Genomic DNA, 20,986 nt, shown 5'->3' with positions numbered 1-20,986 from the left:
CCTTGCCAGCACTTGTTTTCTCTCTCTCGCTCGCTCTTTTTTTTTTTTATAGTAGCCATCCTAATGTGTGTGAGGTGGTCCTCCCTTGACTTTTAAAAGACACATTTGAAATATGACCTGTGACTACCTAACACATCACTTATCTCTAGCTTCATTATCAAGATTTAAATTTAGTAACTCCATGAAGGAACATGGCCTTTATTCTCATATTAAAGTTCCATTTTCTTTAGTTCTCTCATTGATCCTGGTGGTCATACCTCTAGCAGCAGTGTAGTTCTAAGCACCCAGTGGTCATGTGTAGAACCAGGGTATCCCCGTAGCCCAGCACAAGGCTCACTCCCATTCTGACTAAAGATACTCGTGTCTGTATGTAATTATAACCTGTTGTCCAAAAGTTCAGCCTTTCCGGCTTCTTGACACTAGAATTTGAGGTTAGGTCAGGGGTAAAGAATTATTTAGCTCTCCACAAGCATGTACTTTTTACCCTAAAAAAAAAATCTGTAGGAACAGTTATGGAATACAAACACAAGGGTAGTGATTATCTGGTCAGCTAATACGGAGGATTTCAGATCCAGTGTGAACACGTTTGGTCCAATTATAAGGTATTTCAGTAGTCTTCAGACTTTGTGGGGAAATGGGAGGGTTTGCAGGATGTATTTTGTTTTCCTGGCCATAATTATGGGAAGATGAGATTTAAAAGTCCAGAAGTAAAGATAAAAGCTGCTATAAGATTGGGAAGAGGAACAAATGGCACGTACTAGCATTTGATAGAATTGAGTTGCAAATTGGTCTGTTCCTAAGGGGTCTTTTTATCTCCAGTGGTGTTTCTATAGGGCATGTTGTGACAGTGGCTGCTGACTCAGTGACACGTGGTGGCGCGTGGCACGACTGTGCACACAGATCCCATAACCTGAAATAGCCAGCCCGGCGGAGATGAGAGTGGCTGTCAGCAGATGGGAGAGCATTGCTTGGGCTTTGTTGTCCTAATGTTACACTTGCTAGTGATGTAATGGAGTGTTAATTTTAGCTTGAAGTGCTAGAGTAACTGCTTTATGGTGCTAGAAAAGCAAATTATTAATTTACAGGCAGACTCTAGGTACATAGTATGAATGTAAGCTGTGGAAAGGAAGTTAGATGTTCATGTTGCAGTTTGGGCAGATAAGGAGTGGGACTTGCCCTGTGAACTACTTTTCCAGGGTATCTGGGATAACAATAAGAGGACATAATCGTGGCCTTCACGGGCGACGATATGTACAGTATGCAAGGGCTGTGGAACCGAAAAGAACTGGATCCATTTTCTGGCTTTGCCAGTTACTGCGACTTTGGGTAAAAAACGTAGGCTCTCTGAATCTCAATTTTCTGATCTGTGAAATGGGGATAAGAAAAGTACAGGGTGTGTAAGGAAGAAATTAAATATAATATATGAGAGAAATTATATGTATATATGACACCTTGGAGCTACTTACTTATTGCTTGGAAATAGGATTATAATTTTAAAAGTTGTTCAGCTATTCAGTAGTCAGTAACTAAGCAGTTAGCCCACTCCTAAACTGTAAACCAAGAGGAAAGTTACCTGTTGTAGTTTAACTTCTTGGATTAATGGGAATGCAGGTAGAAAACATTAAGTATAGGAACAAATGTGCAGAGAAAGGCTTTTTCAAATAGCCCAGCTATCAGATACTTGATAGACTGCTTATCCTGTGTGGGTTTTGAAGTCTGGAGTGTTTCATTACATAGAGTAACAACACGTCCTTGCTGAGCAAACGTGTGTTCCTGCTTCTGCACCGCTGTCCTGAGCTCTGGCAGTGGTGAGGTTTAGGCAATGGTGGGGAAAATGGAACCCAGGCTGGCTTCTCCTGAGCCTTCCCTGTGTCTTACGCACTGGCCACTGAGTACTCCTTTCAGCCTGTGCCCGCAGGATGCTGCTCTTTCTGTCCCTTTTTCCGGTGAGGAAACAACTGAGGCACAGCTCAGTTAACAGGTGCCAGGACTCAACGTCCTGACTCAAAACTCATGGTCTACTACCTGCCGTCGGTGGACTGTATTTAGTTTGTCAGGATTTTATTTTGGTTTTCCACATCTTGAAGGTATATCAGAAAACCAAATAACCTTAGTTGCATTTAATTAAATGAACAAAAACAGATCCTTGAGAATTTTGAGGGGGGAGATTAGCTATTTTTAATTAAGCAGTATCTGAGGAATATTTTACCATACTACTTGGAGAACAATTACTATGGCCAACATTTAATTAAAATACTTTATATATATACTGGTTATTTTCTTCCAGAACCAATTTTTATTTTTTTAAAAATCAAGTACTCACATGTTCTTGAATATAGCTTAACGAGAAATGTGGGGTTTTGGTCTACCAAATAAACACATACTTAGGAGGCTTGTAAGGAAGACTTTCTTTTAGTATTACTACTGTCTTCATCTTCCTTTTCTTGTTTTTTTTTTTCATTGACTGAAAAAGAAAGATTTGTTTTCTCGCCTGATGTGATAAGCGTGTTTTGCCAAATTTATGCACGATTAACCGCTTCCTATTAAAGCTTTCTTCTGGAGATAGATGCCCACATAACTGTGTATTTCCTCCCATATCTAACTGCTTGTTTCCAAAGCTTTTAATGCTTCCTTGTCTTCTATGCCTTTGCCTTTTTTGAATTTGAATTAGGTACTTCTCTGCTACCTTTCACTTGCTCTTTTTCTGTGCCATTCTTTCTCTTGCTACCCTGTCTAAACCAGGCCCTAGAGAAACAGAAAGAATACATTGGCTGCCTTAGGAGTGAGCGGGACTCGCTCAGAGAGGAGCTGGCCGAGCGGAAGGCGGCAGTGGAGACGGGAGAGGTACGTGAGCTCCACCGTGCGCCAGGCCCTCGCTGCTTTGTTCCTCCTTCTGTCCTGTCCTCTTTCCAGCCTGAATACAAGGCACCGTGTTCGCTCTCGAGTCCAGATTTGGTGGGTGTGAGACCTGACTCTGCAGAGCTAGATTCCGTGTAGCTAGTGCTGACCAGGTGTTCCCTGTGGCAGGCATGTGTTACCGCGGGGTCACCTCACTGCTGCGTCCTGCTTCCCTGGGGGGCATCTCTTGTGATGGTGGGTTTCTTCTTCCCTGCAGAAACATGGCTTAGTCATCATCCCCGACGGCACTCCCAACGGCGACATCCACCAGGAGCCAGTGGTCGGAGCCATCACTGTTGTGTCTCAGGAAGCCGCTCAGGTCTTGGAGTCGGCAGGAGAAGGGCCGCTGGGTAAGACACCGGCCGCCGTGTTGATTGGATTAATGCTGTCCTCTTGGACTTCCAGCTTGTTCACGTCCTCTCTTGGAAAACAAAAACACACCAGGGCTGTCTAAGCCTTATCTAGAGCCCTAACAGGAAGAAATCTGGGCACACTGTCTTCAGATGTCCTTGACCTTGGGAAACCAGCATTGGGGTCATTGACAGGCAGTAAGTGTAACTGTAAGGCCCCTGGTTGGAAGCACTGTGGGTGGATACATGTTGCTTTTTCACTTAAATACAACTTTCTCCAAAGAGAGAACCCAGCACATCAGTCCCGAGAACCAGGGGGCTGGTCGGCAGCTTCCCGAGTATGTTGTTAAGTTTCTTCTTCCTCGAGCATCTGGTTTTCTGTTCTGCTACTCACGCCGGGATCCTGTAGCTCTTTGCCACTGCGTTTCTTAAGGCAGTAGGCAGATGAGCAAGAAGATACCAGAGGACATATTTCAGAGCAGAGCTTCTGAGCCTCTTAAGGTCTGAGCCTCTTACATTTGACCCTTTGAGAACCTAATGACACCTCTCTCAGGAAACCACTCAGATGCCCATCTATTGCCTCCACTAAGATTCCTGTTCTAGAAAGAGGAGTGGCACAGGTAGATACTGTATCATCCACTCACTTTTATATTAAAAAGTGATCTTTTCTTCGTCTTATTTTCATATATATGTAGGTTTCCTAGAAGAATGGATATACTATAATATAAAGGGGGGCAGGCAGCCTAGAAGCGTTTTAAGGGCACATTCTCTAACGTGTAGCATTCTGGAAGTGTGACTGTCGAGCACTTTGATAAAGCAGAGGAGGCCGGCGAGGCGAGTGAGAGCTGCCGTGGGAAATGGATTGAGTGTATGTCCATGGGCAGCTCAGAGGGTTTCCTCCGCCTGATTGGGATGTGCTGAAACATTTGGCCGTGACCTTGGTTGATTGTGGGGAGTGCTGGCTGGGTGTCAGCTGCTTTTTTAAAAAAAAGCTCATCTGTAGGTGTCCCCTCAGTCCAAGGGGCTTATTTTAATGCATGTTGGGAAGAAGCAGCCCTCTCCTCAGGCCAGGAGCAAGCCCTAGGGATCCTGCTTCCCCTCCCCCACCCGGCTGTGTGGGCCTCTGCTGCTTCCATCGTTGTGTTCCTCTGTTTTCTTTGCTCTAACACCACTCTCAGTCCCATTCTTAGCCCGTCTTCTCCCCCATCGTTTGTTTTCTCCTGCTAAGGGCTTAAAAGCCTGTGGAAGTATCCTTGGCTTCGAGTTGTCTGTCTACTGGTAAAACTTGGAAATTTTTTTTTATAAGTTTATTTATTTACTGGCTGCGTTGGGTCTTCATTGCTGCGTGTGGGCTTTCTCTAGTTGCGGCAAGTGGGGGCTGCTCTTCGTTGCAGTGCGTGGCCTTCTCATTGCGGTGGCTTCTCTTGTTGTGGAGCATGGGCTTCTAGGCACATGGGCTTCAGTAGTTGTGGCACGTGGGCTCAATAGTTGTGGCTCGTGGGCTTAGTTGCTCCACGACACGTGGGATCCTCCCGGACCAGGGCTCGAACCTGTGTCCCTTGCATTGGCAGGTGGATTCTTAACCACTGCACCACCAGGGAAGTCCCAAACTTGCAAATTTTTGAAATAAGGAAATGACCTTTGTACATCAGTTTGTCTTCAAATGGAAAATCACTGCTCCTGGGAGCAAATGTTGTATTTAGTGCCATGATAAGTATCAGTTTTGTGGAAATATGTGTTGAATGATTAAGTACGTTTCCTTTCACCATTAGAACCTTCATGTCTTTTGATATTCAGAGCTATAAATTGTTTATCAGATGTTTGCTGTTTGTGAATTTGAAAAATTATTTTAAATTGTTTATATACTACATCATTACAAATTTTTCATTTGTTTTAGATGTAAGGCTACGAAAACTTGCTGGAGAAAAGGAAGAGCTACTATCACAGGTAAAGGCATTCTTCTCACTGGAAGGTGATGTTACTTGTAACTGCCTAAATCATATGATAAAATTTTAGCAAACTGAAATGTACACTGGAAAGAAATGTGCTTGTTTCAAGCACCACTACTCAAGTAAGAGCTGAAGGGTAAAAAGATCATTCATATCTCGCCTCTTTGTCGCTTCCTGTTCTTTAAAAAAATTATACGACACAAAGGTTAAGGAAGCAAAATAGTGCTAAAAGCCTGTTCTGAGGACAGAGGTTCCCGGCCTGGCCCGGCCCCCTCCCCTCCCCCCTTACCGTTCCTGTTTGGTTGCTTTAGCGGGTTCTTGTGGCGTGTACCGCCCTGTATGCTTCTACGTAACATGTTTGTGTTGCTTCTTGATTGTTCTGTTTAAGGCTGCTCTGTTGACATCCCTCTGGGGCACGTGAGGATGTAGCTTGCTTTCGTCCCCACTCCCCACCACACCATGTACACTTTCCATCCCCACATCCTCCTAGTAAAGGAGCAGTGCGACTCCTGTGTGTTTACATCATCGGGACTGCACGGCTCACAGTGGAGCCACAGGGCACTGCAGGACCCCTCCCATCTCCCTCACGACGCCTCAGTTCCCCTGGAGTCCATATTGTAGTTCCTCTTGTCGGTTCCTGGTCTCCTTTGTATCTGTTACTAACCTGGCTGCAGGCTCTCCAGCAGGAGTCTCAGCCGCCTCTCGGTGTTTTCCGATGCATCACATATTCCCTCGGTTCCATCTTTTTGGTTCCTGGTGCATGTGACTCGCACCCCTTGTGAACACAGTGTCGCTCCCCAGGAGGGACGTGACCACCGCTCACCGTCCTCTGGCTTCCTTTGCCTCTGCTCCCGCTGGACTCCCTTTCTGCAGCATCTTCTGCCTGCCTCCTTCTGTATCCATTCTCTTATTCTGGTACATACCCCAGTAGCTTCCTGGGAAAAGAGTTTTAGGGGCTGTACATTTTTCTTAACTTTGTAAGACTGAAATGTCTTCATTTTTACCCTCTTGATTTAACAGTTTGATGTGGGTATAGAATACATTGTAATCATTTTCATTCATTTTTTTTTTCTTTCAAATAAATGGCTTCATTGTCTTCTGGGCCTCCTGTGTGGCTGTTGAGAATTTCAAGGACGTTTTGATTTTTGATCTCTTGTCTATGACCCATCTTTCCCCTGTCTGGCAACTTCTGCTGTACTCTCCTCTCTCCCCAGTGTTCTGAAATTTCTCAGTCATGTGGTTCAGAGTTTTGTGTGAATGCATTTCTGTTTCTCCAGGCATGTGCAGCTGCATAGGTATAGGCGTGGAGTGGGGAGAGAGTTAGATTTTACCAGGGGAGCTAACAGGGCAGAGGAGGTGAGGGTGTGTGCGGAAGACTGATGATGATGGACCTGGAGATTAAACTGGGGAAGGAGGCTTAACGGAAATCCAGGAAGACATCAAGGCACAGCAGAGAGAAGATGCATACAGTGGATTATAGGTGCCAGGTGGGGCTGAAGGATTTTTGGAGTTGGGTCCAGAGAGAATAAGCTAGAAAGATCAAGAGTAGTGGTTAGAGAGGACCCATGGAACCGGATCTGGGAGGGACTGCTGTTGTCCAGGGGTGAGATCCAGTGTATGGGTGGAGCGAGTGGCTGAGGATGGACGCCAGGATCCTGCTACCAGAAACGGAGAGATCCCTTGTAGGAGAGATCCTACTTAGAGGCATTTTGACTTTGCCAACAATTAAGGCAGGAGTAACCTGGAGGGCGTGCGAGTTAGAAGCTAAAATGGTGAGGAAAGAGTGGGGAGATGGCTGTGATAGAAGGAGGGGGGCGGTTCGTTCTGATCATCTGAAGAGATGTGATGCGGAGCTGCATTAGGACTTCAGGGAGGCTGGGGGGAGAAGAGTGTAACAGCAAGGAAGGAAGAGGACACCTGATCCACTCTCAGCCGCAGGAGGAGGAGGGCCGAGAGGACAGCTGGGCTGCAGAGGAAGCAGGCCCCTCAGGGGAGAGCAGGTCTCTGTTCGAGCAGGGACAGGGTAACGGGGACGCGCAGAGAGGATGGAGGGGCTGCTGGTGACGGGAGGGTAAGCCAGAGGGTGCGGTGCAAGAGCGTCAGGCTTTGGGAGAGGTTGAGAGGAAGACAGGGAAGGGCTCGTACGGGGCCTTTGGGAAAAAGAGTGCAGCAAAGGGAGGACGAACCTTTTTGAGACGGACACGAACAGGAAGGGTGGTGATGATGAGTCCTGGTTGAACCGAGACAGATAGTCATGGCCCATGGTTGGAAAGGGCAGAGTTGTCTGGGAAGCACGGATTTAGTCGCAGTGCCCAGCTCGCCCTTTCTCCACTGCGGGAGGGGCAGGCCTGGTCCCAGTGCCGAGCCTTCCCTTTGACCCCTGAGGGTGGAGCTGAGGACAGTTGGGGAAGCCACCTGGAACTCTGAGTGCAGAGACTCACCTTTGACCCCTGATGATGAAGGATGCAGGAATCGTGGGGAGGCGTGGTCTTGGTCCAGAGGTGGCCCCTTGTAGCAGAGGGCAGACTTGCTCTGATTTGTGCTGCTTCCTGGATCTCTGATGATAAGAGTTGTAGGCATTTGGGGAAACATGGCTTTGATTTCTGATTTGGGGGGGGGGGGGGGGTTAGACCTCGGGACAGATACTCTTATTGTTTTGCTCCTGTTTTTCCATCCCCTTTCGTCTCATTTGTTCTGCTTTCTAAAAGATATTCTCCAACTTCATCTTCTCATTTCTATTGATTTTCTATTTCTGCAGTCATTCCAAGGATGCAGATATTTTCACTTACCTCAGAGAGTATTACAGGCTGGTTGGTTTGCTTCCTGATTCTTTTTTTTCCTATCTGCATAATTTGTTTTCTTCCAGATGTTCTTTTATGTGTATTTTTTTGGTTTTCAGCTTAAAAGTGCAGGACTGCAAAGATGGTGGGCAGCTCTGAGCTTGTGGGTGGGGTCATCCAAGTTTCTGTGAAGCTTGATATGGCTGGGTGTCTTGTTGGGAACCTTACATGTGGGTGTGCTGGTCTTTTGTTTCGGGCTGGTCAGGAGTCCTAGAGAGAGATCCCCGTCCTCTGCCTGCGCTGCAGGCCTAGCTGTGCGCAGTGTGGGCATGGAGGGTGGACCAGAGGCCTCGGCATGCAGTCCATCTGATCGTAGTTTCCACATGTGGGACTCTCATCTCCAACTGGGCCTTCTTTTTTCCCAACCCAGAGTCCCTCCTAATTTTATTTTTTAGTTTATTTTGTAAATTAAAAAAAAAAAACTTTATTAGGTTATAATTGGCATAAAGTAAGCTGCACATACTTAAAACGTACCGATGTACATACCTGTATTAATTTCGGAGGGCCGCCATAACAAAGCACCACAAACCAGGTGGCGTAGAACAGAATGTATTGTCTCACAGTCTGCAGGTGAGAAGCCTAAGGTCCTGTGTCAGCAGTGTGGGTTCCCTCTGAGGCCTGTGACGGGAAGTTGGTTCCAGGCCTCTCTTCTAGCTTTCTGGGCTTTTGCTGGCCATCTCTGGTGTCCCTTGGCTTGTAGATGGCATTCTCTATGTCTCAGCTCGCCTTCCCTGTGTGCCTGTCTGTCTCTTCACGTGGCATTCTTGTAAGGACACCAGTCATATGGGACTAGGGGCCCACCCTATTCCAGTGTAACTTCATCTCAAGTAAGTGCTTCTGCAGTGACTGTTTCCAAATAAGGTCACGTTCTGAGGTGCTGGGGGGTGAGGACTGCAACATAGGAATCTGGGGGGACAGTTGAATCCATAGCAATACCTGTGAAACCATCACCACAATCAAGATGGTGAAAATACCCATAACTCCTCAAAGTTCCTGTCTCTCTTTGTAAGCCTTCCATCCTCTCCCACCTCCCTCCCCCTCTCCAGGCAACCACTGATCTGCTTTTTGTCCCTCCAGTATGCATTTCCTGGAGTTTTTCTCGCAGCATATACTCAGTTTGAGATTCACCATGTTGCTTCATGTATTCATGTTCCCTTCTTTGGCTGAACAGTAATTCTGCTGTATAGATGGACCACAATTCACTTATCCTTCTGCTGATGGACATTTCGATTGTTTCTTGTTTTGGGCTATTAATGAATAAGCTGCTATGAATGGCCTTTCTTTTGGGTAAAATAAGGTAGATTATGTATCCAAACTCAAAAATATATTTCCAATTATTTCTGTATACAGACAGTTTTCTAAATAAGAGTATTTAACCTAACTCTAAAACTAAACAAAAAACATCTAACTGCCCATGGATTTTCCATTTTAAATGAAAATAGCAAAAAGATACCCCCCCACCGCATGAGCCCTAGAGCCTGCATGCCACAACTACTGAGCCCACACGCCACAACTACTGAAGCCCACACACCTAGAGCCCGTGCTCCCAACAAGAGAAGCTGCCACACTGAGAAGCCCACACACCGCAATGAAGAGTAGCCCACGAAACGAAGACCCGAAGCAACCAAAAGTAAAAAGATGATGTGGCCACTGGGCCAAGCATCTGTTTTGTTTGAGAGACTGGATGTCACTGATGAGCCTTTACTTCCTCTTCAGATTAGAAAACTAAAGCTGCAGTTGGAGGAGGAGCGGCAGAAGTGCCCCAGGAGCGACGGCACAGCCGGCGACCTGGCAGGCCTGCAGAATGGCTCAGACCTGCAGCTCATCGAGATGCAGAGTAAGGCTGGGGCTGGGCTGCTGCTGCCCGCGTGGGACTGTGTCTGGGGCGGGGGTGTGAGCAGGCTGCGAGAGCCTGTGGTGCTGAAGACTGGTTAGTTCTCAACTGGACCAGAAAAGCCACCCTGGTCAGTCATGGAACTGAAGAGGCTTCTGCTAGCCTGTGTGCTTCCTGGGGTGACAAGGCCTGAGAGGTAATGCTCTCTCCTATTTTTATGTTTTTTTTGATGTGGACCATTTTTAAAGTCTTTATTGAATTTGTTACAATACTGCTTCTGTTTTATGTTTTGGGTTTTTGGCCACAAGGCATGTGGGATCTTAGCTCCCCGACCAGGGATCAAACCCGCACCAGGGATCAAACCCCCTGCATTGGAAGGCGAAGTCTTAACCACTGGACCACCAGGGAGGTCCCTCTCCCCCGTTCTTGGCAAAGTGATTTCTAGAACATTTTGCCAGTAGTGACATCATGCCACTGTCCTTTTCCACATCCCTGTGTCATCTGTAAGCACCCTTCCTAATGACATGTTTTTCTGTGGAATTTATCTTAGATAATTGGAGGAATATATTTAGAACTAACTCACACTGATGTGGAATAGTTTCAAAATTTTTCCAGAAGTAGTCTTCACCCAAATTAATGTTTAATGGAGTTTAAAACAAGGCCACAAAGTTATGTAATCAGTTTACCCAAATTATTTCAGTTTTTCTGCCTTTCTCCTTTTGACCCCATAGTACTGTAAGATGCCTGCTGTGTCCGCAGTAACCCCCACAGTGGGGCGATGGCAGCAGCCATTCACATACAGTCAGATAATGTTTAATTCACACACGGGAGACTGTACTTTTCCGATGTGAATAAAGCTTTTCTGATAACTTATTTTAAAATATTGGTTATTCCATGGCCTTTTCATCTAAATATTCTGAGTTAGGCCAAGTAGACAAGCCTTTTTGGAACAAGGCTTATTAAAACTAACTTACTAATATTAACTTTTGAGGTTAGTATCATTTCCTCTATTGGATATCAGTCAGGACCCTTGTGGTTGTTCCTGATAAATATTTTGTTCTAGAAATACCAATTCGGTGTGGACGGTAGATGAAAAGAGGGGCATAACAAGAGGCAGGCTGACCAGTTAGGAGGCTGTGATAGTGGCCGAAACAGCCCAGTGGCCACCGGTAGCCTTAGAGAGGCGGCAGGGCATCGACGTACCAGAGTCTGGCTTAAACTAGCAAATTCAAAAGGAATCACATCGAGGGGGAAAGGGCGCGCACTGATGTGTGAAATCTTCCCAGAGCAGGCAGGCCCGACAGGGCTGGCATCTGTGGCAGGCAGGGCACGTGCCCGGGGAGGGGCTGTGACCCAGGCGAGCAGCGACAGAAGCAGGCAGCTCCCTACACCCGAGGCCTGTCAGGAACCTGGTGGCTCCCAGTTCTAGACGTAAGCTTGGTGTTTGGGAATGGAATTTCAAAACATGCACAAAATAAATGGCTGAGACCAGGGACTCACACGTCTGAAAAGAGGAAGGAATGAGCAGCTTGGTGAGGAGGAAGCAGCACACTCTGATGACAAGTTGCCGGGGTTAAGAATTAAACAACATCCTACAGCTTCAGGTTTAGGCCCAGAAATGGGAGTTGTTCTGTTTTGCTACCAGAAATGGCTTTTGGAGAGACGGTTTTTATAACCACATTACTTTTAGGGTAACAGTAACTATTCGATTAGAAAAACCTCTTGCATTAAAGATTATGTAGGTAGTTGTAAACTTAGTTGTAAGGAAAAGTAGAAAAGTTCTTAAGTAGCTTTATTTCCTGCAAGCCTTATGATTCCTGTTACAGTATAATAATTTCAGAGTCATATTTGTTAAATTTAGAGATTACTGGAAAGAATTTTTCTCCCCCAGCATTTCTAAACTTCTCAATTTAAATGGTTTGCTTCTTAGATCAGATATACAGCTGATTTATAGCTCTATGCGTAACACATTATCACAACATATTACTGAAAAGTATTTATTTCAGTAAATATTAAGCATCCATTATGTGCAAAAAGCACTTGGCTAGAAACAGCGGTAGATTCAAGAAGCTAAAACAGGGCCCTGTCCTTACGTACCTATATAATGTTAGGAAAGCATGATAAATGTCATAAAAGAGAGTCCAGAAAATGCAACAAAGGAACGAGAAGCTATAGTTAACTAAGAGTCACGAAGGAGGTGAAAATTGAGCAGGATCTTAAAGGTTGTTTAGACTTAGATCAGAGGTGGGGAGAATAGGGCACTTGGGGTGTGGGGGAGCCGGATACCCAGGGAGATGGGGAGGTGCAGGGCTGGGGGCAGGAAATCAGAGGGAGGGCCTGGTTCTGTGGGCGCAGAGGCTCCCTGGGCCACGGGGCTGCAGGCGAGGTTGGCAGGGGCCCTGCTGCACTGACAGGGCTCCTTGCTTAAAGCTCTACCTGCATGCATCATGGTGTGAAGAGAGAATTTTCTTCTAAAATGCTGTTGCAACACAAGTGCTAGAGTTCCTCGTAGCATAGACGTGCCAGAACCTGGGCTGCAGGAGATGCGACGGTTGCGTGTGTGCCTTTGTGCCTTGTCTTCTTCCACTGCACGTCCTCTCCTTGGTGCAGGGGGTCTCAGTGCCTCACGGTCACACCTGCACCTCTGCGAGGTGGTTTATTATTCTCTTCTGTTCTAGGAGATGCCAACAGACAAATTAGTGAATACAAGTTTAAGCTTTCAAAAGCAGAACAGGATATAACCACCCTGGAGCAAAGTGTAAGTCCTTCTTGTGTGTGGTACCACGTGATTTAAGTCCCCTTGACAACTCATCTGCTTCCTGCAGTCAGGAGTAACCCCATGAGTGCCTAGGTTTCTCTGAGCTGCCTTTGCAGTTGGGTCTCTGTAAAAGCTCTCTATTAAAGTAGAAAAGCCAGCAGAGAACACCTGACAGGACATTTCAGCCTTCTCTGTGAATGAAGAAGCCTGAAGCTGTAGTTCTGTTTCTTGTAGCTATTTCAAGAGCATTCAAGAAGACTGTAGTTTATCACGTAATCCCTGATTATACATTTCAGAAAGTCAAGCTTTTCCATTTGGGGAATCTCCTCCTGCAATATTCCTGTGGCTCTTAAACAATATGGTTGTCGTAAAACTTAACATGGGAAATTGGCCCTGTCATGACTCTGCAGCTGTCATCCCCTCTAGGGACAGTTCTTGATGTATAAATAGCAGTTGGGTTCTGAGAGGACCTCTGACTCACTCTGAGGGGACTTGTTAGTGTTAGATTACTTGGAATCTGTCATGACATTGTATTTCCATCTTGGTTGCAAAAAAGTGGTGGCTCCTAGTGCCAGCGCCTGTGTTCTCATATTTACAGATCAGCCGCCTGGAGGGGCAGGTGCTGAGATATAAAACCGCTGCTGAGAATGCGGAGAAAGTCGAGGATGAACTGAAAGCAGAAAAGAGAAAGCTACAGCGAGAGGTACTTGCTCGTATTATGCTTCTTGGAGAAAGAAAAATTCCTTTGGAGATAAATTCTTTGCTGCATAAGGGATTTAACCCTGGCTCCAATCATAGAGAAACGGCAGTGGAGTCACTTTTCTGGGTTGGTTTCTGACCTGCATAGTAGCTGCCATTTATGTCTATGTTTTGATCAGTTAGATAATAAGAAAAATAGTTTTTATTTTTGTTTTAGATGAGGTCTGTTTCTCCAGCTGCTCTGTGTTCTTTCTGTGATGAATGCTCAGCACCATTGGTTAACACCCCAGCTGCCTGATCGCGTGCAGTGCTTCCATTTCCCAGAAAGTGGAAAGGAAAGTAGTGCTGGGTTTTGTTTTTGACCATGTGAAGTGACCGAGCTCTTCCTGTCTCCAGTTACGAACGGCACTGGACAAGATCGAGGAGATGGAGATGACCAACAACCACCTGGCCAAGCGACTAGAGAAGATGAAGGCCAATAGGACAGCAATGCTGGCCCAGCAATAGGGAGGCCGCCCTGCCACTCGGGCCCCGCCCGGAGGGACTGACCTTTCGTCCACTGACTCAGACCCCTTTCAGGACTGTTTTGAGCTTTGTCAATAAAATAGCCACCTTTGTATTTTATAATTTATGAGAGAATGAAACAGGTTTGAATCTTCATAAATGAACACTCTGGATTTTGTTGGTAGTGTGATTCTAGACTAAGAACTGGTCCATGCCATTTTTATTTTTTATTTCCATCATTTTAGAATCAAGTTTACTCACCATTTTTCCCCAGCTGCCTCAGTGACTAGGCACTCGGAGGCTGTGGCACAGGTTCTGGAGGACAGCAGTTCAGCGCTGAGATACTGAGATACTTCCTGGAGACCTCAGAAAACACAAGTGCCTTTTCCACGGTGCAATTCAGACTTCAGTGATCTCCAGTGGTCAAAAGACATTTACCCTTAATATCAGGTAGCATTTATATTTTAGTGAAGAAACAAGTTCACAGGTGGGGAATATATGTTTCACTCAAATTTATATGTTTGGAGGAAAAAGCCTTTTTTGTAAAATATTTAAATTTATATAAGAAAATGTTAGAAAAAGACATGGGGAGTGTGTATAAAACTTGCTTTACTGCATGGGGCAGGGGAAGTCCAAGGCCTGTTACTCTTCAAGTAAGAGTAGGGTCCTTAGTCTTCACATCAACTGTGCTGTATCTTGTATTTCATCTGCTGCTTATTTGTGGAATGAAACCTCAGACCAGCCCAGTGGGAGAGGGAGAGCAGGCCAGGCAGGTGGGAAGTCAGCCTGAAGATTCTATTAAACGCCCTTTTGCTGACTACAGTTGGCTAAAGACATATGCATTTTCTCAGAGGAGCCTTTAAAACAAATCATGGCAATCACGCCCCTCCTAGCTCGCCCCGCTTCTTTTCTCTCCTTAAAACAAAATAACCTCCTTAAGGAAAAGTCATCTGGAATATAGAAGTTCTTTTAAAAACTTCAGTTTCATCTTTAAAGGTACCCAGTTCAAGAGGCTTTTATCATCCAGTGTAGCCATGTTACAGTATTTGTGATTCTCTTTTGCTCTCAGAATTGAGGTGGTTTTATGGAAATGATTATTGTATCTTCAATGTGTTTACACGGAAAAAAATGTGGGGGAAAGTCTAATGAATTAAGACCACATAAGGTAAAATTAGACTTGAAACTAGGTAATAAAATTAACTTAAATATGAATAAAATCTCTAATAATTATTCCCTTCTTTAGAATAATTAGCCCTTTGTGTTTAAAATGTGGAAACCAATTTCCTGAATTGAGATGATTTCCTGTAAGTTTTCTTTCTAGTTTTCTTTCAGTTGATGTGTGGGAGTGGGCAGTGGGGAGGCATGTTCTGAAGTGCAGATTTATCCTAGAATCCCATACACACCTGGAACCGAAACACTGTGTGGTCCAGCTCTTGAGGCCTTGGAAATCCCTCTTCCTCTCCAGCCATGGTCACGCAGGCTGTGCTCCTCCCGGAGCTGTTTTGTTGTTCTAGGCTTTTCCAAATGGAATAGCTCCACTTCTTATAGATTCTTCTGTTCTTTTCCACAGAACTTTCTTCATTAAGCCTTGTAATCTGGATTTGACTTTAAAACTACAGACGTTCTTCCTCCCTGTGCTGACTGCACACTTCTGTTAATTAAGGTCGCTTATTTTAATGGCACTTACAGTTTACGTTTGTATTTCTACAAAACCCTTCGAACAAGAACACCTAGAAATTCCTTTATCAGTACTACTTAATGGTAGTAGCGATAGCCATTAACAAGGTGAGCTAACAAAAAGTCACGCCTGGGGGCGTCCCTGGTGGCGCAGTGGTTAAGAACCCGGCTGCCAATGCAGGGGACACAGGTTTGGTCCCTGGTCCAGGAAGATCCCAAATGCCACGGAGCAACTAAGCCCATGCGCCACAACTACTGATCCCTCATGTCACAGCTACTGAAGCCCACATGCCTAGAGCCCATGCTCTGCCACAAAAAAAGCCACCGCAATGAGAAGTCCATGCACCACAAGGAAGGGTAGCCCCCACTCGCCGCAACTAGGAAAAGCCCGCACGCAGTAACGAAGACCCAACGCAGCCAATAAATAAAATAAATTAAAAAAAAAAACACCTCATACCTGTTTTGGACTGGATAAGGACTGTTTTCTTCAAGTTTTTAAATTAAGAATAAATTAATTAGCTTTGGTTATTGAAGGTACTAATTGATTACACAGAAAGCTGAATTGACAATGTCATCAGCACCTCTTACAGGTTCAGGACCTCTTTTAAAAGGTACCTGAACCAACATATTTATCACCTGAGAATAGACGTTCACTAAAATACAGAAAGATTCAAATCAGCACATGATCTGTAAATTCTTCAAGGTCCTCTTAGAATTCTTATCAGATGTCCAGGAGGCTTTCAAACTACTTTTGGGAATCTTCAACACAATCAGGTATACACTAGGTGAAAACAGATCTAGGAAAATGTCAAGTGTAATGAAATAAGAATCATGTTAGGACAAATGTGACTATTTATTTATAGTGAATCCACCACACATGAAGGAGTGCTGCTAGTTAGAAGGCAAACGTGAGAGTTCAACCTACCAACATCAAGATACAGAGGAAGAACGACCCATCCCAGAGTCCATAGGTGACCACAGTTAACACCTCTCAAAGACTTTATATAGATCGGGCAGATTAGCAAGCTGCAGGATGTTTCCATCTTCTGTGAAATGTTTCGGAGGCAGAAGGTGTGAGCGGAAGGCTTTATAGACGACGTGCTCCACAGTCCACTTCCAGGGGTTTGGAGTGGAGCCGGGCACTTCACTCTGGAAGAGACACATTAGATGTTCAGTCCCAGCAGACACAGGTTTCCTGACTGATGCCCACTGGGCTTGGAGTCTTGCTGGCTTATAATGGGCTGTGTGACCTAATGCTTGTGAAGTATCTTTTCTAGGCCAGCCTCTGGGGGATCCTATAGGCCTGAGCACAGAGATGAGATGGAGGAAAAGAATCAGCCATGGGTCTCGTGAAGCTGCCTCCCGTGGAAGCCGTTTCCGTTCAGGGACAGTGTTTACTGTGGCAGGATCTAACATAATGTCTGCTCCTGACTGGTGTTTGGATGGCAGTAGTAGGAAGTACATTCAAAATTACAACTAAATTTGGAGTCTTAATGTAGCTCTAGTTTCCAAAAAGCTCCACAGGTAAGAAATGAAAAAAATAAATGAGGATTATTTTGCTCCATCCTTCCCCTCCTATATCTAAGCCTTAGATGCCTCATGTACAAGAAAATGTTCTTCCTCATCCATTCTTCCTTACCTTGAAGTCAGCGTCTCCAATCAAATGAGGTGCTCTCAGCACAGTTTGTTAAGTGTGCTATCTTGCTGCCTCCGCTGGAATGAGACAGTTACAGGGCCTTTGGCCAGCAGGACCTAGGACTGGATCTCTGCTCCACCACCCACAGGCTCTGGGACCCCCCGAGTGCCCCCTGAAACTATCAGTTTCCTCATCCATGAAGGTGGAGCACAGCACATGATCTCAAAGGAGGACGTGGAGCAATCACCGAGATGCATATTGTGTACAGTGCCTACCCTTCCATTCTTACACTACAGGCAGACCTCATTTTAGTGCACCTTGTGCATTGCTGTGGGGGGGGGTTGTTTCTTTTTAAACACAAGGTTTGTGGCAACCCTGCACTGAGCAAGTCGATTGGTGCCATTTTTCCAACAGCATTTTTTAACTTAGGTATATACATTGGTTTTTTAGATACAATGCTATACTGCACACTTAACGGATTACAATATAGTGCAGAGTGTAAACATAACTTATATGCACTGGGAAACAAATTTGTGTGACTCGCTTTACTGCCGTGGTCTGAAACGGAACCAGCACAATGTCTGAGGTACGCCTGTACTTCATCCCCTCCCCCACCCAAGCAAACCCTCCGAAATAGTTGTGGATTGAAAGGCACTGTCATCTGCCATGAAAACAGGAGGAACCCAGGCTGACCTTCCGTAAGAAGAGCTGGGGACCTGACCCGAGCACAGCTGTGTCCTCCTGGCACAGACGTGGTCAGAGGCAGTGAGGCACAAGCCAATAGGGCCTGGGGAGACTGGCCCAGAACCTGAACGCTGTGGCTACACACTTCCGGGCTCTCGGTGGGAGACACAGACCACCCACCTGCCCCGAAACCTCCCATTTCTCACTGCGATGGCTTGTGTTCGCACATCTGACAGATCACTCTGGAGGTACCGTCTATATTTCAGAAGGAAATAAAACTCGTGAGCAAGAGCTGACCATTGTGTTGAAAGCTATGTGCAGTGGCTGCTAGGAATTCAGAGCCAGGCGAGCCTGTGTGAGGTCCATCCCAATCCCGGGGCGCCAATGCATACCCTCATACCTGCTGGCCGGAGAGGGTCGACTCCTCCGACATGTACTGCTTCCGGATGGAGTAAAACATCGCACATTCTTTACTGAGGCTTTCAAAACATTCCTTTTCTTCATCCCAGTTCACCTGCTCCAAAGAGAACATTCAATACCTCTACGTAGGTATGTGCTCTTAAACACATTTCGTCTCTAAATGGAGATAACAGACGACTCAAAAACTAAATGTGCCGTCTGAGGCATTAAAGCCGTAAACTGGCACTGCTGAGTATTGCTGGCGTGGATGGGGATGAGAGGGGCCTTAGTCATGTTACCCTTCTCCTCTTCATCATTACAGATGATGGCGAGGCTGCATGCCCTCACCCCCCCCACACACGCACCCCCACAGGACTGTCATCAGGACTGGCCCCATCACTTGCCTCAGTGGCCAGTCGGAGAATGAAGATAGGCAGACCCTCCAAGGGGGGCACGTAGTTGTCGATCAGAAGGGGTAATCCAACCAGGTTCCCTTCCTGCTTGTGGAAAAAGGCCAGGACAGGGGACAAGAAATCATGCCGTTACAGTTTAGTTTAAACAAATTCCATCTCCCTGGTGCTTCCTCCGGGTCTTGTCCTCAGACCTGCTGTGCTGGGCGACCATGCTAGGGACTGGGGGCAGCAAAGCTACGCGCTTAGAGCTTCTTGTCCTGACATGTAGCAGAGTCACCTTCTCTTTGAATCTGCTCACCAACCAAAGAACACATCAAGGAAAGCCCCAGAAATCAAGGAGTAAGAGGAAGAAACCAGGAGCACAAGTGGCAAATCACCATGTCCTTCACTGGGGCGTGCAGGGACCGTGGGATGCAGCTCTCCCCCGTGTCTGGGTCCTGCAGCCTGGGGACAGGGATGGGCACGAATGGATGATAGAACAGTTGTGGAACCTAGAAATGCAAATGGGGAGTGAAGATGTCACACAGGTCACAGGCTGCTTCTGAGAGGGGGCCCAGCCTTCTTGTCCTGATCTTGGACCAACTACAGAACTTGACTCTTCTCTGAACAATACAACGGAGGCATAAAAACGACCACCACCCACCTCATCAATCTCCAAAGAAAAGTAGTCTGCAAGCATCTCAGCCTTCTTTTTCAGGAACTCAACAATGTATTCGGCAAGTCCTTCTTTGGGACCATCTTCCTCTGTCCAGCCACTCTCAGGACTATCTAAGGCAAGCATGGCGAGGTCAAAGAGTGGTGCTGGCTCCTAGGAAGGAGCAAGGACATTAGGACATCCAAACACAGCCTGAATTCCCACAAACCATCATTACAGCAGCAGGTGAGAGGCCACAAATCTAACGCTCATTGCCCAGTTCTCCCAAAAAAAACACCTGAAAATCCACAACAGAAGCCCGTCCTCCTCCTCACCAATGGCCGTTTCAACAGAGGTGGTGTGACCCACAAAAAGCCCTGCTGAACAGGTGGGAGAGGCGAGACCGTGAGGAGGCACTTTCCTTCTGTGTAGCTTTAAGGACCCCGCTTTCGTATTTCTAGAAAATCACGAGGCAGACACTGAGCAGATCATTCATTTCTTCCTACTGCCTTACCCATAACTAAAGCAAGCAGGGGAGGGAGAGTAAGTTAAATCAAATGACATTTCAGGTAAATTATCTGATTAGGAAGAAGACTGAAATCTATTGTGAAAAATAAGATGCCTAAATTTCCTTCCATTTCTCTCCTTCAGACATTGTTACTGCTGTCATACATTTTACGTGTTATAAACCCACAGTACATGTTCTTACTTTTCCATAAATAAGAGTCAATTAACAAAAAGACCTAACAATCCTAAATGTTTATGCACTCAATACCAGAGCTTTAAAATATATGAAGGATGATAAGACAGAACTGTGAAGAGAAACAGACACAATTACATGGAGGCCTCAATAATCCTTTTCCCAATAACTGAAAGAACAAGTACACAGAAAATCAGGATATAGAAGATCTGAGCATCACCATCAACTTGATACACCTGCCATTTATAAAACATGACTCAACAAGCCCATTTTCAAGTGCACATGAAATACTTACCAACATAGACTATATTCTGGGCCATAAAACAAGTCTCAGTAAGTGTAAAAGGATTCAAATATGTTCTCTGCACAAACGGAATTAAAGTAGACATCAGTACCAGATCCCTGGAAAATCCCAACGTAATCAGAAACTAAGTAATATACTTCTAAATAATGTGAGGGTCAAAGGAGACATCAAAAGGTAATTTAGAAAGTATTTTGAACTGACTGAAAATGAAAACAACTTATCAAAACCTGTGGGAAGCTGCTAAAGCAGCACCTGAGGGAAATTTACATCACTTAACACCTACACTAGAAAAGAAAGATCTCAAATCAGTGACCTCAGCTTCTGAAACACAACAACAAAGTAAACTTACAGTAAGTAGAGGAAAGGAAATAAAGATCAGAGCAGGTAACAATGAAAAAGAAAATTAACAGAAAAATCAATGCAACCAAAAATCAGTTGAGATCAAACCTTCAGCCAGACTAAGTTAAAAAGAGAAGACATAGGGGCTTCCCCAGTGGTGCAGTGGTTATGAATCTGCCTGCCAATGCAGGGGACACAGGTTTGAGCCCTGGTCTGGGAAGATTCCACATTTTGTGGAGCAACTAAGCCTGTGCACCACAACTATCGAGCCCACATGCCACAACTACTGAAGCCTGTGCATCTAGACCCTGTGCTCTGCAAAATAAGAAGCCACCACAATGAGAAGCCTGTGCACCAAAATGAAGAGT

At 45.6% G+C, this 20,986-nt stretch overlaps 2 protein-coding genes across 26 annotated transcripts in view; one reads left to right on the top strand and one right to left on the bottom strand.

Annotated features, from left to right (window-relative positions):
- The window catches only part of LRRFIP2 (LRR binding FLII interacting protein 2), a 109,263-nt gene extending 95,275 nt beyond the window's left edge, over nucleotides 1-13,988 (top strand). For 15 of the 21 annotated variants that reach the window (XM_057705758.1, XM_057705765.1, XM_057705753.1 and 12 more), the window contains 7 exons: nucleotides 2,743-2,844; nucleotides 3,116-3,248; nucleotides 5,146-5,195; nucleotides 9,754-9,874; nucleotides 12,550-12,629; nucleotides 13,228-13,332; nucleotides 13,725-13,988. In XM_057705758.1, coding sequence (XP_057561741.1) covers nucleotides 2,743-2,844; nucleotides 3,116-3,248; nucleotides 5,146-5,195; nucleotides 9,754-9,874; nucleotides 12,550-12,629; nucleotides 13,228-13,332; nucleotides 13,725-13,835 — 702 coding nt within the window. In that variant the 3' untranslated portion in view covers nucleotides 13,836-13,988. The remainder of the gene's footprint in view (nucleotides 1-2,742; nucleotides 2,845-3,115; nucleotides 3,249-5,145; nucleotides 5,196-9,753; nucleotides 9,875-12,549; nucleotides 12,630-13,227; nucleotides 13,333-13,724) is intronic. The other 6 variants (XM_057705762.1, XM_057705760.1, XM_057705766.1 and 3 more) reach the window with 1 other exon arrangement.
- A 2,355-nt stretch (nucleotides 13,989-16,343) lies between these two features.
- Nucleotides 16,344-20,986, bottom strand: part of MLH1 (mutL homolog 1) — a 53,638-nt gene continuing 48,995 nt past the window's right edge. Inside the window, exons 16-22 of one of the 5 annotated variants that reach the window (XR_009048787.1) lie at nucleotides 19,285-19,449; nucleotides 19,019-19,132; nucleotides 18,633-18,725; nucleotides 18,222-18,343; nucleotides 18,010-18,084; nucleotides 17,149-17,222; nucleotides 16,595-16,658 (exon numbers count right to left, since the gene is read on the bottom strand). Coding sequence is in view for 3 of the 5 variants with exons in the window: in XM_057705750.1 (XP_057561733.1) it covers nucleotides 16,491-16,658; nucleotides 18,230-18,343; nucleotides 18,633-18,725; nucleotides 19,019-19,132; nucleotides 19,285-19,449 (654 nt within the window). In the remaining 2 variants the exon portion in view is untranslated. Of the gene's footprint in view, nucleotides 16,659-17,148; nucleotides 17,223-18,009; nucleotides 18,085-18,221; nucleotides 18,344-18,632; nucleotides 18,726-19,018; nucleotides 19,133-19,284; nucleotides 19,450-20,986 lie in introns of all 5 variants that reach the window. The other 4 variants (XR_009048786.1, XM_057705752.1, XM_057705750.1 and 1 more) reach the window with 4 other exon arrangements.

This window comes from Hippopotamus amphibius, chromosome 13 (assembly GCF_030028045.1).
Source record: "Hippopotamus amphibius kiboko isolate mHipAmp2 chromosome 13, mHipAmp2.hap2, whole genome shotgun sequence".
NCBI classification, from domain to species: Eukaryota; Metazoa; Chordata; class Mammalia; order Artiodactyla; family Hippopotamidae; genus Hippopotamus; species Hippopotamus amphibius.
The sequence above is the reverse complement of the archived record's forward strand: the minus strand, read 5'-3'. Positions and strand labels throughout refer to the sequence as shown.